Below are 24,020 nucleotides of genomic sequence, written 5' to 3' on the forward strand. Positions count from 1 at the left end.
CCCCTGCCCACCCCAGAACCCCGTGATGCCCACCCCCCAGCAGTCCAGCCGCCCTCCCCAAGGTTCTGAGAGCAAAGGGGGCACGTCCTTGAAGTGTCAGCGGGAAAAGGGTGGTGGGTCTGGGGTCCCCGAGACGCCAGCGGGTCGGCTGACAGGGCAGAGGGTGTCCTGGGCCCTTCCCAGGCCTGGGCTCTGGAGTCAATAGGGAGGGGTTCCCCAGTCTTTGAAGCCCCCACCTCCCTCCAGAAGGTCCACGGAGCCAGGGTCGGCTCTGTCCTGAGCGTGGAGGGGCGTGTCCTGGCGTCCCACCCCTCCCCCCCGGGGGGGGCGGGGCAGAGGCTCCTGTGGGAAGTGACGAGGGCGGGGCCTGGAGGTCAGATGGCGGACTCCCTGCGGTAGGAGATGTTGTCCAGCGGGAGGGTGGCTTGCATGCGTTCCAGATCCAGGTGGCTGCCAAACTCCAGCATTCGGATGATGCCCGCCTCCTCCTTGGAGCCCGCCTCCAGGCCCAGGCCTGCGGCCACGGCCGCGGCGGCCGCGGCCTCCTCCTCCATCACCTCCTCCTCCTGGCTCATGAGGGCCAGCTCGTTCTCGTAGCAGAAGGCACTGGGCGGGGGCGGCGGGGCAGGCAGCACGGTGATCTTGCTCTCCTGCAGCTCCCGGGCCGAGCAGCAGGGCGTGCCGGCCACCTCGTAGGTCTTGTGGAAGCGCGAGTAGTCCACCTTGTAGTGGCTCTTCTCCTCGAAGACCACGGGCTCGAAGCGGTGGCCCCACAGGATCTCGCTGGCCAGGTAGGAGCTGCGGGCCTGGGTGGTCATGGCGGTGGCCTCCACCATGCCCTCGAGGATGACCACGATCTCAAAGTCCTCCGACTCCAGCTCCTCCTTGCCCATGCCGTAGAGCGGGCTGTCCTCGTCGATCTCGTGGACGATGATGATGGGCGACACCAGGAAGATGCGGTCCAGGCCGATGTCGTAGCCCACGTTGAGGTCCCGCTGGTCCAGCGGCAGGTACTCGCCCTCCTGGGTCATGTAGGGCTTGATGAGCTGGGCCCGCACGTGGGCCTCCACGATGTGGCTCTTGCGCAGGTTGCCCACGCGCCACATCAGGCACAGCTTGCCGTCGCGCACCGAGATGACCGCGTGGTGGCTGAACAGCAGCGTCTGCGCCCGCTTCTTGGGCCGGGCCATCTTGGCCATGATGGTGCCGATCATGAAGGAGTCGATGACGCAGCCCACGATGGACTGGACCACCACGGCGATGACCGCCAGCGGGCACTCCTCCGTCACGCACCGGAACCCGTAGCCGATGGTCGTCTGCGTCTCCACCGAGAACAGGAAGGCGCCCAGGAAGCCGTTCACGTGCATGATGCAGGGCTTGGGGGCCGCCGGGGCCGCCGCGCCACCGCCCGGCGGGGCCCCCCCCGCCGCCGCCGCCGCCGCCGCCGCCCCCGCCGCCGCCGCCGCCGGGCCGGCCTCCAGGTCGCCGTGGAAGAAGGCGATACACCAGAAGAGGAGGCCGAAGAAGAGCCAGGAGACGAGGAAGGCCGCGGAGAAGATCATGAGCATGTAGCGCCAGCGCGTGTCCACGCACGTGGTGAAGATGTCCGCCATGTAGCGCTGCGACTTGTTGCTCAGGTTGGCGAAGTAGACGTTGCATTGGCCGTTCTTCTTGACGAAGCGGTTGCGGCGTTTCCGCCGGGGCACGTGGGCCTGCCCGTTGCGGCTGTGCCCGTGCATGTCCTGAAGCCGGCGTGGTCACCTGGGAAGACGCAGGGCCTGGGGAGGAGAAGCCCGACACGCGTGAGACGCGGGTGGCCCGGGACCTCCCCCTCCCCCTCCCCTGTCCCCGTCCCCCCCGCCCCCCCCCCCCCCCCAGAATGTGGCACATCAGGCTCTTCTGCAGACAGGCAGGGAGTATCGGGACCAGCGCCAGTGCCTCCGGGGACCAGAAGCTGAGGCCACCAGGACAGCCCCTCACGCTGCCCCCTGCAACCCTCCTTGGCCCCCACCCCGGCCGGGGAGCTTCCTCACGCCGTCTGTCCCAGGCGCGCTGAGCAGAGGGAGCTGTGAATGCGCTGGCCCGCCCCCCGCTCACCTCCCTGGGTCCAGCCTCTGCCCTCTTGGGTCTCTCTCTGGGGCTGGACATCCTCCCACGCGGTCCAGTACAGCAGCCAAAGGCCACCTGGGGCTTTTGACATTTACTTAAATACAGTTGTAAGTTCAGTTGCCCGCATTTCAAGTGCTCGGCGGCCGCTTGCGGCCACTGGCTGCCATTGGCAGACAGAGTGGACAGGGAACGTTTCTACAAGTCACAGGTGGGGGGAACAGGGCTCAGAGAGGGGACGTGACCTGCCCGAGGCCACACAGCTGATGCGTAAATCCAAACTCAGGTGTGTCTAACCTTCAGTTCCCCGGGTGCCATCAGCGTCTTCGAGCTCACGGTTGTGGAGACCCAGAGGCAGGGAGGCAGGCACACCCACTGCCTCGCCGTGACACCTCAGATAACTCGTGCCCCGTCTCTGAGCCTCGGTCTCCTCACCCGCGAAATGGGTATCCGAACCCTACCTCACAGGACCGAAGGAGATAGTAGGTGCTCAGTTAAAACGGGTCACCCTGCTGTCCTCCTTCCCGCTTCTCCAGAGCGGGAGGAAGCCGGCGAGAGGCAGGAGTCACCTGTCAGCGTCCTCAGCTGTTTTAGTGGAGGCGGACGGCCCTTGCCCCACCGGGTGGCAGGCGCACCAGCTGGGCGCACGGAGGGCAAACCCTCCCCTCACCCCTCCCTTCCACTGGGGCCCCGGCAGAGACAGGGTGCTGTGGGGGTGGGGAGGGCGGCCGCTGGCAGGGCTGGGCCTGGGCCCGGGCTCCCGGTAACGTTTTGGCCCAGAATTATATAAGGCTGGAAGTTTCTATTTTCTGTTCTATTCTTCTTCCTGATCTAATTGTGCATCTGTGGCAATGTTTATACACTTCCCCGTTCAGGACAACTCGGTTGCCGCAGCAACCAGTGCGCGCCAACGCTATAATTTAGAGATCAACAGCCTGGTGCCTGCCTGCGCCTCTCCCCGGGAGAAACTCCCTCCCTCGGCCAGGCCTGGGGAGAGTGAGCCCTGCCCCCCACCTCCCCCGCGATCACCCCCCACTCTGGGTTCTTCTTCTTTCCCCACCTCAAAGGCGCTCCCTGGGTCCCACAGTCATGCACTGAAGTCCTTCATCCACCGCATAACACGGGCAAGTTACTTGGCTGCTGTGAGCCTCAGTTTCTTCTTCTGGAAAATGGGACCGGTGAGACCCATCAGTCCAAAGACCTAACAGACAATGTGGGTGTGCAATGCCGGCCCTTAAGAGGTCATAACTTTAGCCGGGAGTCCCGGACCCTCTCTGTCGCCTCCCCCGGAGCCCTAACAGCCAGGGCTCCCGGTGGTCAGGGCCAGGAGCGCCTTCTAGTTTTTAGGGAGGTCTTCCTTCACTAAACATCTCCCTCTGCTCTGCCCCCCACTGTCTTGAATGCCTCCATTAGCACCACAGAAGGAACCAGAACGAGAAGGAACGGGCGATCACTGATTTCAAGACCCTCATTTTCTATCTGAGGCCCAGATTTGCTAAGGGTGCCAGAGTGAGGCGGGGTGGGCCAGCCCTGACCCAGGGCTCCTCACTCCCGCTCCAGAGCTCCTGGAAGGTTAAGGTGCCCCTGGAAAGAAGGGTGTCCTCCCTGGAGTACTTGGAGTGCGGTTTGGGGCTAGAGAAGAGGGGGAACCTGCTTGGCCCCAGCATGCCCTGGACCCACCGGCCGCATGCCTCAGGAAGAGGGGCAGAGGGGACAAAGTGTGGTGACCTGGCCTTTGACCGATGACACTAAGGCCCAGACAGGGTGAAGGGCCTACCCAAGGCCAAGCCCAAACCCAGGGTGCTGGGGACCCCTGGCTCTCTGCCCAAGGGGACTTGTGCTGTAGGAGAAGGCTCTTTATGGGGCTTTCACTCTCTAGGAGGGCCCTGGGGGTGAGGGTGAGGGAGAAGATCTCTGCATGCTCTCGGCTCTCGGTCCTCCCTCACCAGCACTGCCCACTATTCCCCCCCTTTCCTGAGCGGAAGTGGCAGGAATCAGCCCAGCCCCATGCTCCGGGGTCAGCCCCGAGGCTCCGCATGTCCCCACCTGACACTCCCCCACCCCCAACTTCAACCCTCAGCCCCAGCCCCTACCTTTCCATCACCCCATCCCCGCCAGCCTCACATCTCAGCCCGGTGGGGGCTCAGCCTGTCCCCCACCCCTGCGGTGATCCAGACCCTGCGCCCATCACTGCCTGCTCCCCGCTCAGCCACGCTCGGGAATGTCCACGCGGGGCTGTTGGGAAAGCTACCCCCAGACCCGTCCACCCTCCACCACGGAGGAGCCTGCCCCCCTGGAGACGCTCGGTTGGTGAGGGCCCTGTCTGCGGTGACCCGCTCAAAGATGCGAACACTCCCGTCACCGCTGACTCCTCGGCAGGAGTGACAGGCTCACCTGTCAACGTGTGGGCTGCCCCCGCACAACGCCCGACCAAAACGTGCAAAGTACCAGCCTGGCATGGTGCTTTCGGGTGACGACCACCGGGAGACGGCCAGGTTTTCTTTCCCTTGTTTGTCACACAGGGCTTCCTGGCGAAGGCCCAGGGGCCCACGGGGAAAGCGCGAAAGAGAAAGGGCACAGATCGTCGAGGAGGAGCGAGAGGCATCGACAGTTGGGCACCCTCCTCTGAATACACGTTTTATCAGAGCGCACGCCCTGGTTGTGCAGGTGCCTGGATCGTGTCTCCAGTTAAACCGTACTTTTCTGGAAGGCAGGGAGCTGGTCTAATTCTCTTGCAACAAGGGTGCCACGAAACGAACACACGTGGAAGAACACGGTCTCAACACATTTTCTACGGCTGAGGCTCTGGGAGGCCAGGCCCCTCTCCCTGCCGTGCAGGGTGACCTTGGACAAGTCCTTCCCCTTCCTGGCCAGCTTCGCCTGCTGGTCACTGTCCTTTATTCTGAGTGCATCCTGGGACCCCTTTCATGGTAAACTTTCTTTCTTTGGAAGATGCTGGCTGCCTTTAAAAACTTAACGTCCCAGGGCGCCTGGGGGGCTCAGTCGGTTAAGCATCCGATTTCAGCTCAGGTCATGATCTCACAGTTTGTGAGTTCGAGCCCCGCGTGAGGCTCTGTGCTGACAGCTCGGAGCCTGGAGCCTGCTTCCGATTCTGTGTCTCCTTCTCTCTCTGCCCCTGCTCCGCTCTCTCTCTCTCTCTCTCTCTCTCAAAAGTAAATATTTTTTTTAATGTTTATTTATTTTTGAAGGTGAGAGAGACAGAGTGTGAGTGGCGGAGGGGCAGAGAGAGAGAGAGAGAGAGAGAGAGAGAATCCGAAGTAGGCTCCAGGCTCCGAGCTGTCCGCACAGAGCCCGACATGGGGCTTGAACCCACAAACTGTGAGATCACGACCCGAGCCGAAGTCGGACACTCAACCGACTGAGCCACCCAGGCGCCCCTCAAAAGTAAATATTTTTTAAAATAAATTAAATAAAAAAACAACTTAGCGTCCCTTCTTGGCAAAATGAAGGATTGGCAATGTTGTATCCGTTACCAAAAAAACGTTTTTCCATTCAATTTGTGCTGCAAACATCCAAAATCTGGAGCCCCTAGACCAGAACTCACTGGACAATTAGAGAAACTGAGGCCAAGAGCAGGGCTGTGGCACAGTGAGGCCCAGAGCCGTTGGCTCACTGGCGCTATTGCTAGCCTGCTTCTTCGGGAAGAGGGCTGGGCACCCTGCCTGCCAGGGGTCCAGAGGACCCCACGCCCGTCGCTCTGTTTTCCCTCTGATTTTATGACACCATATGCCCCCCCTCCTGGCCCACAACTCCCTTTGCAAAAGAAAAGCTGCTAGGGGGCCCTGGGTGGTTCACAGCTGGTTAAGCGTCCGGCTCTGGGTGTCGGCTCAGGTCGGGACGGCACGGCTCGTGGGTTCGAGCCCCGTGTTGGGCTCTGTGTTGACAGAGTGGAGCCTGCTCCGGATTCTCTCTCTCTCCCTCTCTCTCTGCCCCTTCCTCATCCGCTCCCTCTCTAAAATAGATAGACTTTTTAAAAGTCTATCTATAAAATAGATAGACCTTTAAAAAGAAAGAAAGAAAAGCTGCTAAAGTGACAGCGGGCCAGGTGGATTCCCACAACCCCGGCAGGCTACGAGGGCAAATCTCCCTGCGTGCACCCACCCCACTCACGGGAGAGTTACTGAGGGCTGCGGGTACATCTCACCGCACCCTCGAGCCCTCAGCAGCGGCCCCTCCAGAGACCTGAGGCAGGCAGGCGCTCGTAGGGGGCAGACAGCTTAGGGACAGGCTGGCCTGCAGGGCCTTTATGCATCTAATTGTTATTGGATGGGACAGGAGGGGAGATGAAGCGACTTGCCCGAGGTCCTACTGCTCAGCCCTGGGGCCCAGCTGACACTGTCTCCTTCTCTGCGGCTGCTTCCAGGCAAGGAACCCTCTGGAAGTGTCAGCTCCCTGCCAGGCACTGCCTGGTCTATCTCCCCGAAGCGTCACTGCAACCCTGTGTTTATTTAGCAAGTATTTATTAAGCGCCTATCACAGCAACAAGCAGGGTTATTATTTCTCTTCCGAGCTGAAGAATCACAGGCTGGGGGTGGGGGGAGTGGGGACGAGGACCGGGGTCACAGCAGAAGTGGCAAAGCTGGGATTCTGACTCAGGTCCGGCTGGTTCCAGGTCCCCGGCTCACCCCGGTCCCCAGTCTGGCTTCCGGCTCCCCTCACTTTCCACAACACCCTGCGCGACCAACGCGGATCCCTTGTGTCTCTTCCCAGCACCCCTCCCCCCAGCCCCCCCGGCCCAGCCCCCCCCCCCACCCCGGCCCCAGTCTCTGAATCTTCCCTGGCTGTCCCACCAGCCTTAGCCCTGCTTTCTCAGAGCCCCTTGGCCCTCACCGCCTGTCTGCACCACCCGGCTCCTTTTCGACTTCAGAAAAACAACGTGTTGGCTAAGCCCTCGCGTTTGGGTGGTAAAACCTGGCTGTCAGTCTCAGCTCTGTCACCTCCCAGCATGTCCCCTTCGGACCTCAGTGTCCTCATCTGCAAAGCGGAGAGGATGCCGATAGTACCTACCTCACCCGGCCCTTTGTTGAGACCAATGTGATATAACTACTGGGAACAGAAACGCCGGCCGGCCTGGAACAGAAACGCCGGGCCGGCAAAATGCGAAGAATAGGCAGGTGACAATGGTGGCAGTGCTGCTGACCAAGATGACGGTGATGACGAGACAGGGAGTCGGGAAACCCAGGTTCAAGCCCTGGCTTCACCACTAAGCTGCTCCGGCCAGGCGCTCCTTCCCTCCACCTGCAGAATGGGGGACCATGTTTGCTCCCTGGCAGGAGAGTGGGAGAGAAACAAGGCGCCCAGCACAGAGTCCGAAATAAGGCGGGGGATCTGGTGGGTGCTCCCGAGTCTCTTCAGCCCCGTTCATCCCTGAACTCCTCTGGGGTTTGGACAGGGAGGCTGACTCTTTTCTTCTACCAGAGGGAGCAGACACAGGGCATTAGAGACGAGGCGGGGCCGAGGGGTTCCTGACTCAAGTGCACCCAGGACGGGTTCTAGAGGGTGGGAGGATTTCCCTGGGGGCCGTGGAAGGAATGAACGCCCTCGTCCCCCTTTCCCAGCCCCGCGAGGAGCACGGGGCCTGCCCCTTCTCCCGCTCTGACTGAGGCTTCTCTGGCCTGGCCGGCCTGGTTGGGGGGGGAGGGTTCATTCATCTCTGACCTGCTGCTCAGGCCCCAGGAGGTCCGACCACGTCCTCGTCAGGAGTCTCAAGAGCCCTCATCGTCCCCCTGCCATGGCTTCAGCTCTGGACTCTCTGCACCAGTTTCCGCCTGCGTGACCTTGGGCAAATTACTTAGCCTCTCTGGTCCCTGCCCTCCGCATCCCTGGGTAGGGCTAACAATAGTCCTTACCTCATAAAACTGTAATGAGGAACAAATGGGATCGTGCCCTTCACGTGGCCCGCGCGGAGTAAATGATTGCTAAGTGGGTACAAATCACTCCCCGGGGCTGCCCAGTCCTTCCCTTGACCTCCTCCCCTGCATTTCAGCCGCAGCTCCCCAGAGCCGGCCCTGCACCCATCACACGGCCCCGCCCGGTTCGTTTTCCGACACCAGCACAGGGAGGAGGTGAGTGAGGGCCGTGGCCTCGGACTCTCCCCAGGCTGACCCGGAAGTGGGACGGGTCCCGCCTCGCTCCAGCAGACTCCTTGACCTCTCTCTGGGCCTTGGTGTCCTCATTGGCAAAGGAGCCTGGTGATGCCTACCTTGCAGGGGGGTCGTGAGGGCCGGACGCAGGCTGCCAACGGTCACAGACGTGCAGGCCCCACAGGGGGTGCCCAGCGAACGCCGCTCCTCCCTCGCACCTTCTATACCCCGAAATCCCACTGCACGCGCACCCCCTCCCCCACTGGCCGACGGTGTGACATTGCAAAATCCACGCGGAGCATTTAGCACGCGCTTCCTCTGGGCCGGCGCTGTTCTGAGTGCTTTATGCTGATCAATTCCTGCCATCCTCACCATGACCTCAGAGGAAGTTACCATTATTACCCCTACTTGAGAAGAAAACTAAGGCAGAGAGAGGTCCGGCAACTCGTCCAAGGTCACACAGCTCATTAGCGGCAGAGCCAGGTTTTGGATCCAGGCAGTGGGCGCCAGAGCACGTTCATTAAGCACCCTAGGCTCCCGCCCCAAAGGAACACTGTCACGTTGTTTCCTCCAGCTGGTAAACATTTATCAAGTCTGACTCTGTGAAGTCAGCCCTTTGGGGAAAGGAGAAGCTGGGTCATAGGGCGAGTTGGAGCCAGGACCTGGTCCCTGATTTTAGAGCCAGACACGCGGGAGACGCTGGGCTCCCCGAGGGGCTCTGAGCGGCGTGACGTGAACTGGTTCATTCCTCCAGTTCTGCACCTCAACTCCCAGCTCCCCCTCCCGGCCACTCAGCCAACAGGTGAGCAGGCTTAGAAAGCAAGTTCCCCGGCGGGGCGCCCGAGTGACTCAGTCAGTCGAGCGTGCGACTCTTCGTTTCGGCTCAGGTCATGATCTCGTGGTTCGCAGGTTCCAGCCCTGCATCAGGCTCTGCGCTGGCAGCACAGAGCCTGCTTGGGTTCTCTCTTTTTCCCGCTCTCTCTGCCTCTCTCTCTCTCTCTCTCTCTCTCAAAATAAATAAACACTTAAAAAGAAGAAGAGGAAGAAGAAGAAGGAAAGAGAAAGAAAGAGAGAGAGAAAGAAAGAAAGAAAGAAAGAAAGAAAGAAAATAAGCCCATCAAGAGAGACAATGAACGACCATAAAGAAAAGAAAGAGAAGCGGAAAAGAAGCAAGAAGAACACGCAAGAGTACCTGCAAGAAAAAAGAAAGAAAGAGAAAGAAAGAAAAGAAAGGAAAGAAAGAGAAGAAGGAAAGGAAAGAAAGAAAGAAAAGAAAGAGAGGAAGAAGAAAGAGAAAGAAAGAAAAGCAAGAGAGAAAGAAAGAAAAGAAAGAAAGAAAGAAAAGAAAGAGGGGTGCCTGGGTGGCGCAGTCGGTTAAGCGTCCGACTTCAGCCAGGTCACGATCTCGCGGTCCGTGAGTCGAGCCCCGCGTCAGGCTCTGGGCTGATGGCTCGGAGCCTGGAGCCTGTTTCCGATTCTGTGTCTCCCTCTCTCTCTGCCCCTCCCCCGTTCATGCTCTGTCTCTCTCTGTCCCAAAAATAAATAAACGTTGAAAAAAAAATTAAAAAAAAAAAAAAAGAAAAGAAAGAGAAAGAAAGAAGAAAAGAAAGAAAGAAGAAAGAAAGAAAGAAAGAAAAAAGAAAGAGAGAGAAAGAAAGAAAGAAAAGAAAGGAAAGAAAGAGAAGAAGGAAAGGAAAGAAAGAAAGAAACGAAAGAGAGGAAGAAGAAAGAGAGAAAGAAAGAAAAGAAAGAAAGAAGGAAGAAAAGAAAGCAAGAAAGAAGAAAGCAAGCAAGAAAGAAAATTAGTTTCCTAGAATGTCCAGAGAGGCCTCCTACCTTCTGGTCATGGTCACATAGCAGGAGCTGGTGGCTGGAGGACCCAAGGGTCACTGCTCCCACCTGCAGACGTGCCCTTTACTGCACCACCAGCGCCCGGCCCCTGCCCTGCCGGAATGCTCCCCACCCCTGCAGGAGCCCCCTCTATTGGCCAGACAGTCCCACCAAAGGGACTGTCCCCAAACACCTGTGCCCTCCTTCTATACAGGGATTAGAAGGCGAGAGCAGATCCCTGAAGGCTTCTTGTTTCTAGAACATCCTCAGCTCTCTCATTGGTGGGGGGATTCGATCCCCCACGGCCTTACTGGGGCCTCTAGGGGCCTGGTCTGCTGCTTATGCCTCCTCCAAAGTTGCTGAGTTACTATTTATTGCACCCTTGCCGCGGGTCAGACCCAGGCCGTGGACCCACCCAGCCTTCTGGATCAGCTGTGGAGAGACGCCATACACATAACAGCATCTGCATAGACGGGGGGTCAGAAATTGTGGCAAGCTGCCTGAAGGAGAAGTTCGGCAGGACGTGAGAGAGGACAGGGGCCTCTGGTTGGCTGGGGGTCCCCTGGGGCCTCTTTGAGAAAGTGACATTGAAACTGAAACCTGAGGAGTGACTGGGGAGTCCAGCCGGTGAGGAGAATCGTGTGTCTGTGTGAAAGGTGGCGTGTAGAACATTCCAGAAAAGGGTTTGGTGAGTCGAGAATCTGCAGCAGGCCGGGTAATGGGAGTGAAGTGAGCAAGACGAGGGGGAGAGAACTTGCCCAGGATGAGGCCCCAGAGGTGGGGGGAAGAATCATGGGGTTCATCCTCATGGCCACGGGATACAGGTGGGCAGGTGGTTGGGGTTTGCCTGGTTTGACCGTTTAAATTTCCATGCAGGGCCTGGTGGCAGGTTGCACGGGGCGATTGGGAAGAGGGGTGCTGGGAGCAGGTAACGAGACGCTGAAAGAGGGCCAGATTTAAGGAGTGACTGTTTCCAGCGTGCGGTGGCTGTGGGGGTCCAGGTAGAGAAATCCACAGCATGTCAGACCCCGAGGTCCGGGCTCAGACGTTAGGTGCTGACCGCCCAGGGCGGTGTTTTAAGTTGTGCAAACCGGATGCAGCCGCCTGGGGCAAGAATGCCGGGAAGAAGAGGGAAGGGCCCCGGGGCCGCTGGGCATCTCCTGCCCACGAAAGAGGACCCGGACCCAGCACGGCAGAAGACCAGAGGAGCAGAAGGACAGCGGGGTCCCCAAAGCCAGAAGAGGGGTTTTAGCAGGGCCGCCCAGTTGGCCCTGACCAGCCCAGACCACACAAGGCCAGCGGCCCCATGTCCCTTCTCCACTTGGATGCTGTCCCTCCCTTGGCCACAAGGGGTGAAGTGAGGACATGGGCAACAGGAGAAGGCAAGGTGTGGGGACAGCGGCTGTGGTGGGCCAGGGGGCAGGAGCAGAGGTGGCCTCGGCTGGGGTTTGTGCCCCAGCAGGGGAAGGGGGCAGGCTTGGAGAACACCACCCCAACCTTGGTTTCTCAGCAAACCAGACTCCAGGAGCTGGGGCTGACGGCGGGGGGAGGAGGTCCCCTGAAGCTGTGGGGCATGGGGGCTGTTGTCCCTCGCTCACACCGGCACAGGATTCTCTGGATTCTCCGATGGGCCCACAGGCCACACCTAAGAAGAGGTGGGGGAAGAAGGGAGGGTCAGGGAAGGGGAGTCTGAGCCAAGTCCCAGGCTTGCTTCCTGTCTTGCTCTGCGTGGCCCTGGGTGGCTTGGAAGAGGCACGGGACGGACTGGCTGGGGCGCTTGGGGGCACCCCTGGGACCTCAGCCCGCAGACAGTCACGCGCATGGGGAGCCAGGTGCCCTGATGCCCAGCCTGGCCTGGAAGAAGCCAATGCCCACCCATGAACGGCACATCGCACAGCCGGGAGGGGGGGCGGCGGGGAAAGGAGGAGGGAGCCTGGGAAGGAGCGATGTGGGTCTTCAAGATGTGTTTTTAAGAAAAAAAAAAAAAAAAAAGGCAGCAGCGACGAACGTTGAGCGTAGTATCTACCATTTGTGTAAAAAAGGAGAGAAAGAAATTTATAGACACACATATTTGCTTGTCTCGGCTTGTCTGTGGATGGAGACCCAGGAAACTGGTGACACTGGCTGTCTCCGGGGAGGGGAAGCAGGTGGCTGGGGATGGGGTGGGAGGAAGAATTCTCACTGTATTCCTGTTTATGTCTTGTTAATTTTAGAACCATATGAATGTATTACCTACAGAAAAAAAGACACATAGAAAGTTTTAAAATTAGTGCACACATATGTGTATTTTTCTGAGAAGGCTTATAGCGTTCATAAGGTCCTCAAAAGGGCCCGGGATCCCAGAAAGCCTGAGACTCCTTAACTTCTGTGCTGTGTGGCCTTGGGGAAATGCCTTAACTTCTCTGAGTCACGTCTGTAAAATGGGGAGGAATGACGCCCACCTCCTAGGCACGCTGCGAAGATGAACAGTAGTGGTGGACAGGAAGAGTTTATAAACCGTAAGGCGCAGAAGCCCTTCTCGAACGGGGTGACTCTACCAGCATCCACGTTCCCCTCCAGGGTTCCCCTCCAGGGCTCGGCAGCTCTGAGGGAGGCCCCGGCTCACCCCTGCCTTCCTCCTTGAGTCCTCCGGGCCTGAAGGCCCCTCTCCGGATGGCCCCCTCACTCTCCCTCCTGCCGCCTCTAATATGCACACCTCTTGCGGCTCCCAGGCTCCGCCTTGGCCTAAAATACCACCGGCCCCACCCCCCTGACCGCCCCACCCGTCCTTGGGAGCAGCGACCGGCAGAGTGACCTCCTGCTCCCCAGCGGCGGCGTCTGCTAAAAAGGGGCACTGCCGACCCAGCGCTGCCGAGATGACCAACGACCCCTCCCCAGCCTTCCCCAGCGCAGTCTGTGACCCCCACCCCCGGCCCAGAGGGTTGCTCAGCTAACACTGGGGCATCACCCTTCAACCCCCCCGACGCCATCATCGCCATGATGCTTGTGATGGTGTAGCGACTAACACCGTTAGCTGTGGGCCAGACCCTGGCCACAACTTTGACCCCCACCCCGGAGGTGGGTGCCGTTACGCTCAACCTCACCTGGGTTTCGGAAGCTCCCCCAAGAAGGTGGACGGCCCCACGCTCTGTCCGTCCAGGCTGCAGCGTCCTCCCTGCTCCACGCCACGTCGTGGCCAGACGACTCCAGGGCCTCCCCCGCTGCGGTCCCACGTTGCCCCTCGGCTTGGAGCCCTCCGGACTTCCCACAATGCGACCCTGGGCCTCTCCTCTCCACCCCACCCCTGCCCAGCCTTCCTTCCCGTTCCTCGATCGCGGCGAACGTATTCCCCTCCGGTCTTTACTCTGGCCGTTCCTTCGGGCTGAAATGCGCCAAGACGCCACTGCTCACACCTTGAGACGCTCAGGCATGGGTCAGAGCCTGCCTCCTCCAAGAGCCCCCCCCCCCCCGCCCCCCCATGCTCGGTGTCCCGATCCTCACGGCATTCATCCGATCCGGGCCCATCTCATGTACAACCTCCTTGAGTGCAGGGACCTCGAACCTCTGCTCTCTGCCTCACCCCGACCCCCGGTGCCCGGCACAGAGTGGACCCTTAACAAACCTCTGACGACCGACCGAGAAACAAGCTAATTCCAGCTCGTCCATAATTCCCGCGAAGGATCCAAGCAGGGGATATGACAGAATGTGACCAAGGAGGAGTTATTCCTGTCCCCGTAGTCAGGGAGAACCTCTCAGGCGGAGGTGGTCTCTGAGTGGAGCCAGATGGAGACCTTCTGTGGCACCAGAGGGAGTGCAGGACGTCTGAGGCCTCAGGCCTTCGCCTCACCCTCCCACAGAGCATAGGCTTCTCTGACGTGTCCCCTGGGGGGGCCCCTGGGTGTCCCCGATTCACAACAAGGGCTCCAGGCCCAGAAGAGAAGCTCCAAGGACCGGAGGAGGAGGGCGGGGAGGCTGGGGCAGGCGGACAGGTCTCAGAAGGGCCAAGAGACGGCGGCAGGAACACCCAGCCCCTGCTTCTACCCCAACACTCCTGCTCATCCACAGACACGAGTGACTGTCCCTAGCAGGATGCCTAAGACACAGGCAGAGCGCTACGTGCTCCCCATTCTGACCGTCCGCCCAGCCGGCTCCTGAGGCCAGAGACTCGCAGACTCCATTCATTCGTTTATTCATTCATTCATTCATTCATTCCTCATCCTAAACGTCCGCTGAGCTGCAGGGACCTCCGCCCTCCTGCCCCGTGTGTCTCCGACTCAGCACAGAGCCTGGCCTCGGACGGTGCTCTCTATAAACCGCTGTGGAAGGAGCGAGCATTTACTGAGCACCTGCCACGTGCTCGGGGAAGAGAAGCGGGTCAGACACACCTCGTGCTTTGCCCAGGTCCCCGGGTAAACAGGTGAGGCCCCGGGGACAAAGGGTCTGCAAGGCCAGAGGGCTTAGAGAGAGGTCCCCAGGAAGATGTGGGGCAAGCAGGAAGTGAGAAGAAAAAGCAGGGCTGGGCCAGGGCTGGGCTGGGCAGAGAGCGGGATGTAGGCCCTGGACAGGGGGGTGGCTGTGGGGGGTTGGGGATGGGGGGGACTGGACGGCCTGGAGCCAAGCGGGCTGCTGGGCCAGGGAAGGGAGGTCTGAGGACAGAATAGTGACATCCTGGAATTCCTGGCACTTACATTCCTAGGAACTGAGCATCCTGGAGAAAGAGGGATCTGCACACGGAGCGTCTCCCAGCGCTGCCTCCAGGATTTCTATACAGGGCAGTAGCTTTTAAACTTTCGGACCAAGACCCAGAGTAAAAACAAACATACCGTATACTGACCGTGGGCTTTTGGAGGGCACAACCGTGGGGAGAGTTGGTGAAGGTCACGAGGGAATACTTGGGACGGTCTGTTAGGCCCTTAGGGTCACGGGGCCTCCGCACTGAGGCCCAGACAACAAGGACTCTGGGCTCTGGGCCTAATCCCTTCCCCTGGCCCTGTATGAGAACCTGCTGCTGTCCTCCTAACAGATGTCATTTAGCAGCTGCTTGCACACCTCCCGTGACAGGGAGCTCACCCCCTCCTTAGGCAACCACTAGAGCGTGGGGAGGCTCTGCCGTGCTATTAATGCAGCTGATAATTGTAACCCCCCTCCCATAGCTGGCCGTCCATTCTCCTGTCTCCTGGCCTGTCACCTCAGGGACCCAGGCCAGCTCCAGCACGAGGCCAAGCCTGCTCTCCGCCCCACCTGGTTCCTTCCCCTCCTTGTTGCCCAGCTCTTGCCCAGTGTCGGGGCGGGGGTGGGGGGGGGATGGCTCTGAAACCCAGCCAGACAGGCTCTTTCCAAGGTCAGGCGGCCTGAGGGTCTGCAGCTGTTCGGCCCGGCGCTGGTACTCAGCCAGCCCTACCACCACCCGGGCAGGTCTGGAGGGTTCGGCAGAGAGTTCAGGCGCTGACACCCGAGATAACTAGACAGGCAGTATGGGAAGGTGACGGCCAGTGAAGGCGTGGGGCCTGGGGCCTGGAAACCTGCGAGGAGTCGCCACCGACCGGTTCGGGCCACACAGCAGCTCAGGCAACCAGAGGCCGTGTTACAGTCAAAGCTCATGGATCTTCCCATCAACAAGCCCACCCTACCCCATAGGTCAGAGGTAGAGGCTCAGAGAAGTGAATAGGCTGCCCGAGGCCACACAGCCACTCAGGGGTGGAGGTGAACTTCAACCCAGATCTGTCTCCCATCCACAGGCCTCCGCTGGGACCAGGGAGGCCAGAGGAGAGAAGCCTCGGGGGCACGGGATAGCGGGCCACCTCTCCTGTAGGGAAGAGGCTGGGGCCCTCCGAGCGAAGGCCAAAGAGGGAGGCAGGTACCAATTAGCAGAACCTTCCAGACCCAGTGGGCTGCCCCAAGAGATGGTGAGCTCCCTAGCAAGAGGCGTTGGGGCGCCTGGGTGGTTCGGTCGGTGAAGCGTCCGACTTCGGCTCAGGTCATGATCTCACGGTTCGTAGGTTTGAGCCCCGTGTGGGGCTCTGTGCTGACAGCTCGGGGCCTGGAACCTGCTTCAGACTCTCTGTCTCCCTCGCTCTCTGCCCCTCCCCCACTCACACTTTGCGTGTGTGTGTGTGTGTGTCTCTCTCTCTCAAAAATAAATAAACATTAAAGAAATTTTTTTAACAAGAGGGGTCACGTGCCAGAGTGACTGAGCCCCTCCTGCCCTCCCCCACCTCACCACCCACAGCCAGGTCACCTCCAGTTCTGTGCCTGCCACCTCCCCTATATGGCCCCATGGAGTTTCCAAATTGCTGGCCCCCATTCCAGGGCAGGGGGCTTGGACTTCTTTTCAGGCCTACAGTGGGAGTTTGGAGTAGAGGTAGAGGTTGGGAGGGGAGCGGCAGGGCGGGGTGGGGGAGAGACTTTGCCGAGGGCGGGGCGGGGTATCCCAGAGGCCAGATGGTAAAACCTGGTACCAATTCTGCTACCAAATCAGGGTTCGCCAAACTCCCTCCCCAAGGCCTCAGTCTCCCCATCAGTAAAATGGGATGAGTCCCGCACAGTCATGCACCCTCTCCTCCCTGGCCTAGCGGGTCCCCTCCCATCTCGCTGCCCAGGTGGAGCCGGGCTGTGCTCTGCGAGCAGACGGGGAACAGAAGGGAAAAGCCCAGCACAGCCCCCCATCGCCGCAGGTTGCCTCTGCTTCACGGAGGAGCAAAGGTCCTCGTCCCAGTCAAGGTCACAAGGGGTAAGTGAGTGGCTAAACTGGGATTAAATCAGAGAGCAGGTGTCGTCAGGGGAGTCAGGAGGCAGGGGAGTCACGAGGGGCCCTGGGCAGTTCACTGTGGTCTCTGGGCTCAGCGGCTCCGTGTCCTAGCAGAGTGCTGGAGAATGAGCAGATACAGGAGACGACGGGGCCACCAGAAAACGTTGCGGAGAATTTTCTCCATCGTCCCAGGCCCAGGGGTAACTCTGCTCGACCGCACTCCCCGTGCCCAGGCCCATCTCCCCTCGGCCCTTCCGGAGGCCCCTGCTGGGCACACCCAGCAGGCCTAGACCGAATCTCCCAGCTGACAGGGTACCGCAAGGCCCTCTCCCTGCACAGCTCCAGCTGGGGTCTGGAACACCAAGGACCGCCCGTCTTGGTAGCTTCTCTCTTTGGCCTGGCAATGCCCCGCATGGACGCGTCCCCTCCCCCTGCCCACCGAGACCGGATTTCCTGCTGCTGGCAGGAGAGCTGGTCAACAACTGGCCAGGTAGCCACAGGGAGGAATGCAGGGGGAGAAGAGGGGAGCCCCAGGCTGGAAGAGACGCACACTTCCTCCTGCAGCAGGCCAAATGGAGGGTCCCGGAATGGCTAGAACTGGGAACATTCCGGCAGGATGACGGTATACGGCTGAGCCCACCCCGCCGGACCTTGGGCAAACTCTTGCTTCTAGCTGAGCCTCAGTTTCCTCAACGGAGGGTGACAAGGAGGATTAAGTAAAATCATGAACACAAAAGCCTCGCCTAGAGCCTGGCACTTGGGGGTCTGTCCCCGTTCCTACAGCAGGACCCCCCCAAGAAAACCTCCCTGCAGCCCAGCCAGGAAGCAACAGCACCGCGTCTCGGAGCAGCTGAGCGTCTGGGTGTGCGCCCGAGGGAAGGTGTGAGAGGGGGGTGCGAGCGTGCGCTGGGAAGACTGAGGCAGGGGGGACACCAAAGGGAGACAGCGCCACACCCCTGTACTCCTCTCCCCCATTTGCCTGTGTGCCCTAAGGCAGAACAGTGGTCTAAGAATCGGGCAAAACCCACCAGCTCAAAACTAGTCCGGGCCCCTTTCTATTTGCGTCCCGCCAGCCACTCCCCCTTGCTGGGACCTCAGTTTCCCCTCCGGTAATCAAGACCACCGATGTCCCAAGTCTTGCCGGTGTGCCACAGGGAGCAGGGAGTGGGTGGCAGGGGGCAGAAGGGTCCCAGGCCTTTGAGAGTGGGGGGCTGAGACCCAGAGCCAGCTGGAGCATGAGCCCACCCTGCCCCCCCACGCTGCACCCCACCCACCACCCCGTGAGCCCCGTGTGCGCGCCGGCAGGAGCGGGCGCGCGCGCGCGTGTGTGACTCAGGGTCTATTCATAGCTGAGCTCCACCAGCTGCAGCGTCACAAGCAGAGGGGCCTCAGCCCATATTATTATTTCAATTACCATCTGAATTAAAAGTTTGAGCAGCGATCAGCCCACGTAGCAAGGGGAAGAGGGAGCAGGAGAAAAATAAAGATGAAAAGGAGAAGAAGGGCTGCGCCCGGAGATTCCCCCCACACCGCAAGGAGGGCTGAGTCGCCGAGGAGGCTTAAAGGTTATGCCAACCTCCAGGATTCCTGCCTGCCCCTTCCCGGGGCCCAGGGTCCTCGTGGGGATGGGAGGAGCACTTTGGGATGACAGCCCAGCGGCTGCTACGTTCGTTGGGAAACGGATCATTCGGTCCAGATTCTTGGTCACACGGGTGAGCATACCAAGCTCAGAGAGGGTGAGGGACTAACCTAAGGTCACACAGGGAGCCACACCCAAGGCTAGCTCCAAGAGCCTCCGCTCTTGCCAGGCAGGTCCCACCCACAGTTTCCCCTGACTTCACCGGGGGTCTGACATGGACATCTGCGGGCAGGACCAGGACCGGGGAGGACAGAAGTGGACCCGCTGTCCCTGCTGATTTCTCTTCCTGCTCCCTTCTCCGCGTTCCCGCGTTCTGGAGGCCGACTTCGCTCCCCACGGCCCTAGCCTAGAGCCAGCACTCTCTCTCAGCCCTCTGCCAAACCACCGAGCAGCCCGCACCTCCAATCCCAGACCTAACACCGTCATCGGCCCAAAGGAGCCTCCTGCCTCACCAGCGCAGGGAAAGACCCCTGGCCCAAGTCTGACTCTCTGGGCACCTTTGGGCGGGTCACTCTTCGTCTCTATGCCTCAGTCTTCCCATTTGTAAAGTGAGTTCTCCCTTGGGTGCACGTCTATAACTACGTCTCCAGAATGGAGCCCCCAGAGGATCCTTGAGGGGGTGTCATGCTGTGGGGGCGACACATCATCTCTTGCCAAGCCCCGGCCCAGGGGAGGGACTTTTTTCCGCTCTTTTCTCAACGAAGTCCCAGGGACAGCCCCCGAGAATCAGACTGGCCAGGACTCAAACCCAGACTCATTCACTTCCCTGCTGGGTGACCTTGGGCAGATCACACAGACTCTCTGAGCCATGGCTCCCCCATCTGTGACACAGGGACATCAAATCGACGTTGCGGGGTTGATGGGAGGATCGCAAGAGAAAGTCTTTGCAAAGAGCTCCCAGCCCAATGCCCGGCGTAACAGTGAGTTTCCTTGCTGGAAAGCGGGCAAGCAACGGCTGCTGCGTCCCAGCCCCTCCTGGGATAGGAAAGGCTCCTGGGATTTGGGAGGCGGGACTGTCATTCAAACTCACCCATAAAGTAGGACTCAGTGGGTCTTGGCAGGTACTCATCTGGTTCTGCTTAAATAGCTCTGGGAGTGAGGAGCTCACTACTTCACAAACCATCCAGAGGCTCCCCATCTTTCTCTACCTCCAGCTCTGAGAATCTTCTAGAAGGGGCCATAATCTTCTAGCTTAACTCCAAATCGAGCCTGTCGCTGCCTGAGACGGCTTGAAACTCACTTGAAAATGAACCCAAGGTGGGGTGTCTGGGTGGCTCAGTCGGTTAAGCGCCCGACTTCAGCCCAGGTCATGATCTCGCATTTCGTGGGTTCGAGCCCCGTGTCAGGCTCTGTGCTAATAGCTTGGAGCCCGGAGCCCGCTTTGGATTCTGGGTCTCCCTCTCTCCCTGCCCTCCCCCTGCTTGCGTGCTCTCTCTCTCCCAAAAATAAATAAACGTTAAAAAAGTCTTTTTAATGAGCCCAAGGGGCACCTGGGTGGCTCAGTCCATTAAGCGGCCGACTCTTGATTTCAGCTCAGATCACGATCTCACAGTTCGTGGGATTGAGTCCCGTGTCAGGCTCAGCGCTGACAGCTTGGAGCCTGCTTGGGATTTTCTCTCTCTCATTCTCTCTGCCCCTCCCCCCCCCAAAAAAAATAAATAAACTTTAAAAAAATACATATTAAAAAAAAAAAAAAGCCCAAAAGGGAGCTCTTGAAACAGACCAAATGAAGGAGGGATTAATGCCCAGCGATGGTGGAAATGATGGGAGCCAAGGAGCAGGAAGGGAGAACAGAGGAGGCCACAGTGAGAACGGGACCCTCAAACTCCTGGGTCCTGTCCAGTCTTGCCACAGTGTTCCACGGGGTAGGTATCTTCCTGCCTGCCTATCTGCTTCTAGGCAGGGCTGGGAACTAGGAGCCCCGGGTTCAGGCCCCACCTCTACTTCCTCTACCCGCCAAACCACCACTGTGGCCTCGGGGTGGGGGTCCACTTCCCTCTTTGGGCTTCGGTTTCCGTTTTTTAAAACAAGGACGTCAGCCCAGTGATTTAAGGGCCAAGCCTTCTGTCTGTATTGAGATACTGCCCCCGTCGCCTCCAGCCCAGCCTGCCGAGAGCCACAGGGTCCCCGAGGGTCTGTGGTTTCAGGGCCAGAGACCCCCCTGTCTCTTCCCCTGTCTCTCACCTGTGTGTCTCGTACCTCTTTCACATTTAGCGCCTTTGAGGGCTCTGTCGACCCCGTTTGACAGGTGAAGAGACGCAGGTCTAAGGTCTTGCTAAAAGTCACAGTGAGCCACTGAAAATGCAGAACTCCTCCTCTGTGCCCAGGAGCGCAGCAGGACCCAAGGGCATCTTTTTTCAGGAGAGTCCCCAAGCTCTCGAGTGGCCAACTGTTCTCCACACAGATGTAGACACTGCACAGGGCGGGGGTGGGGGGCGGGGGGACCTGCCCAAGGTCACACACAGCAAGGCGATGACAGAATGTGCTGCACTTAGGCTCCCTGCCTCCCAGGCGCCACCTAGCCAGGGGGACAGCGATGCGGTCTGACCTCCGGCCCTGGCCCTGGGATCTCTCCAAGATGGGAGCCCTCGTCCTGCCTCCAGGCCCTGCTTGCCTGCTCCCCGGAAGCCCCCAACGCCTGGGAGCGAGGCAGCAAGAGTGAGCAGGAAGACAGGAATGAAAGTTGAGGCTTGGCCACTTGCCCCCCGGCCCTCTGTCCCTCCCTCTCCTCGTGCAGGGGGAGCGGCGGTGATGTAATGCACTCGGCTTTGGTCCCGGTGCCAATCTCAGAAGAGAGACGACAGATTGCGTGAGCCAAATTTGGCATCCTAGGGGGAGAGGCATGAAAAGTGGAGATGTGGAGGAGAGGAGCGAGGAGCCTGGGGAGGTGCGGGAGAAGCCCCCTGCCCGGCGGCCCCTAGAGTCGCCTCTCCTTCTGCCCTCGCCTTCTCTCCACCCTAGCCCACCTGACCTCAGGGTCTCCCCCCTGCTCACTCTGGGAGACCAGCCCGGTTCTTCTTCCCCGGACCCTCCAGCCCCGGTACTGCCACCCCCCACCCCTCCCCGACACAGGGCTCCAGCTCCGTTTCCCACCGCCACGAGTCTCCTGGTTACCATGTTGCTGGTTGTCATGTCGCTTCCATGTCCTCGTGACTCAGTGGTCCCCGCAGAGGGGGCCCCTCCTCCTCACACCCCCCTCGGCACTCGCCCCCGCCTCCCCCAGATCCACATTAAGAACCAACCCGCCCTGTAAGCCTACACTGTTCCTCCTCCCCTTCCTTCTTATCCGAAGCAAAGAAATCTTTCCACAGCCTCTAGAGCTACTTCATCCTGGTTTCTGCAAATGTCTGAGAACCTACTATGCTCCAGGCTTTTGCAAGCTGCTTTCAGAGGCCTGAAATAGTCGGCAAATCGCTCGGCAACCCAGTGGAGTCAGTACCAACGTCCCCATTCTCCGGTTGAAGACACTGAGGCCCAGAGAAGTCGAGCCAGCGGCCCAAGGTCACCCAGCAGATACTCAAGGCCAGCTCTGCCTGTTCCCAGTCACCCCAAAGGCTTTCATGGGGAGAGGAGCTTCCTTTTCCAGGATCCCCAAAGGTTCCTGAGGAATAGCGCCCAAGCCCCAGATGCCCCTCTAACTCCTGGACATTCCCCTCCTTGGTCAATCCTCTCTTGGAGGCCATATACTCCCTCCCCGTTAGCTGTTCACCTTCCTGAAGGTAAAAGGAATCCTTACTGCCGTCTGCCCAGCACTTTCTTGAGTCTGTGAACAGCCCTCCGCTCATCTGAGCCCTTGGAGGTCAGTGGGGCAGGGAGCTGTGTCCTCATTCCACAGCTATGGAAGTTGAGGGTCGGGGAGGAGAGTGACTGCCTCAGGGTGCTGGTCCCTCAGCTAGTGAGCTGATTTCCAGGAGCCTGAATGTAGGGTATGTGAAGCCCCCTGCCCAGTGTGGAAAGCTCCCCAAAGAGCCCGCCTTCCTGTGGAAAACGGTCGAATGTTCTAGGCTCACCCCTCCAGGCTCCAACTTGGATATGGGTCGGCTCGACGGCCAGCAGCCCGTGCTCCTGCCATGTTGCAACCCAGACCTTATCCCACCACCTCTTCCAGCTTTGGCTCCTCCCATCCCAGGCCAAGGCAGGGCTTGCGTGGCTCGCAGGGCCCCCAGAGTCCTGCCAACAGCTCCCCAAACTGCCGAAGCCCTGGAGGTCACGGGACTGTATGTGGGGAGAAGCGGAACAGACATTTTACACACACGCACACACACACACGGGTCTGGCTCCTCTCTGGGTCTCGTGCGCGTGGCCCTGGGACCTCCGTCCCCTCAGTTCCCGGTTCCCCCAAGCCGCTGCTAAGCATCCTACTGGCCTTGAGGGCCTCACCTGCCAGCTTAGCCAGGCCGCCCTGCCTCCGGTGCCTCCATCACACTCCCACCTACCATCTCCCTGTATTCTCTCCCCATCTCACAGCCTAGGCACCCACGGCAGAAGTGTGGTGTTGATGCCGGTGGGGAGGCAGGGAAGTTTCCCTGCTCAGGGGTTCATTCAGACCTCTTTCCTTGGGGCTCTCCTCCAGAGAGGGAAAAGCAGCCCTCGCCTCTCTCCACAGTCTCTACCTCGTTTACCGGACCGCACCCTGGGCTCACCTGGCCCAAAGTAGGTGCTCAGAGCATGAGAAGTGGGACGTTGTCGTCTTCTGTCAGATCAGAGGGCCAGGGCCCTTTGCAAACAGGTTGCAGCTGGGGAAGCGGAAAGGGGACCCCCCCCCCTCCTTTGCCACAAGTCACCTGCCTTGAAGCTCCTCAGAACTGGCTGACAACCGGGGGTGGGTGGAGGCAGGGAAAGGTCGTGGCCGGGGCAGGAGGTCAAGGCCTCTTCCACCCACCTCTCTCGGCCTTTCCGGCCACAACCCAGACCTTCACGCTCCCCGCCGACCGACCGAGCGACCGAGCGACCGAGCAACAGAGCTTGCCAGCTCCCGGGGAGTCGCCGGACCGCGCTGAACGCGCGCCTGGAACCCGAGACCCGCGGGGATAAGGGGCTCAGCGGGCGGGGCCCACGGAGCCCAGCCGGGACACACAGACACGCACGCGGCCGGACGGACAGACGGACGACGCCAGCGGTGGGCGTGGGCCCGGCTTACCGCGGGGCGGAGGTTCCGACGAAGGTCCAGGAGGCGGCGAGCGGGCTCTACATCCCCCGGCGCGGTCGTGCGGGCGGCGTCCCGGGCGGGGAGAGGGGAGTCCCGGCGCCCCCTCCCCGCGAACTCGGCGGGCCGGCCCCGCCCCCCTCCCCGGCTGCAGGTGGACGTGTCCGTCGGTCTCCGGGTCTCCGCGCCTCCGGGCCGTCCCGCGCCGCTCCCCGCGGGCCGCCCAACTTTCAGCGCTGCCCCGCGCCGCGCCCCCGGCGCCGCCTGGGCGTCAGCATCGTCGGGCCGGGCCCCGGCTCAGAGCGCGGGGGTCCGGGGGCCCATGGCGCTCGGCCGCCCGCGCTCGCGCCCCCCGCCCCCGCCGCAGCCGCCTGCCCTCCGCCGCCCCCCCCTGCTGTTCTCGCGCCGTCACTCCGCGCCGTCCCCCGCCCTGCGCTCCGCTCCCTGCCCCGCTGCACTGTCCCCCCC

The 24,020-nt window shown here is 60.3% G+C and overlaps 1 protein-coding gene across 3 annotated transcripts; it reads right to left on the bottom strand.

Annotated features, from left to right (window-relative positions):
• On the bottom strand, nt 1–23,616 carry KCNJ4 (potassium inwardly rectifying channel subfamily J member 4). 3 transcript variants are annotated; one of them, XM_030320621.1, is made up of 2 exons: nt 23,547–23,616; nt 1–1,778 (listed from the first exon to the last, which is right to left on the bottom strand). In XM_030320621.1, exon 2 carries the CDS (start codon nt 1,737–1,739, stop codon nt 375–377), a length of 1,365 nt encoding a protein of 454 aa, XP_030176481.1. In that variant the 5' UTR covers nt 1,740–1,778; nt 23,547–23,616; the 3' UTR covers nt 1–374. The 3 variants fall into 3 exon arrangements, with proteins under 3 accessions (XP_030176481.1, XP_030176482.1, XP_030176480.1); XM_030320622.1 differs by lacking the exon at nt 23,547–23,616 and adding an exon at nt 20,606–20,787; XM_030320620.1 differs by lacking the exon at nt 23,547–23,616 and adding an exon at nt 20,591–20,787.
• Nucleotides 23,617–24,020: the final 404 nt, after the last annotated feature.

This window comes from Lynx canadensis, chromosome B4 (genome assembly GCF_007474595.2).
Source record: "Lynx canadensis isolate LIC74 chromosome B4, mLynCan4.pri.v2, whole genome shotgun sequence".
NCBI lineage: Eukaryota > Metazoa > Chordata > Mammalia > Carnivora > Felidae > Lynx > Lynx canadensis.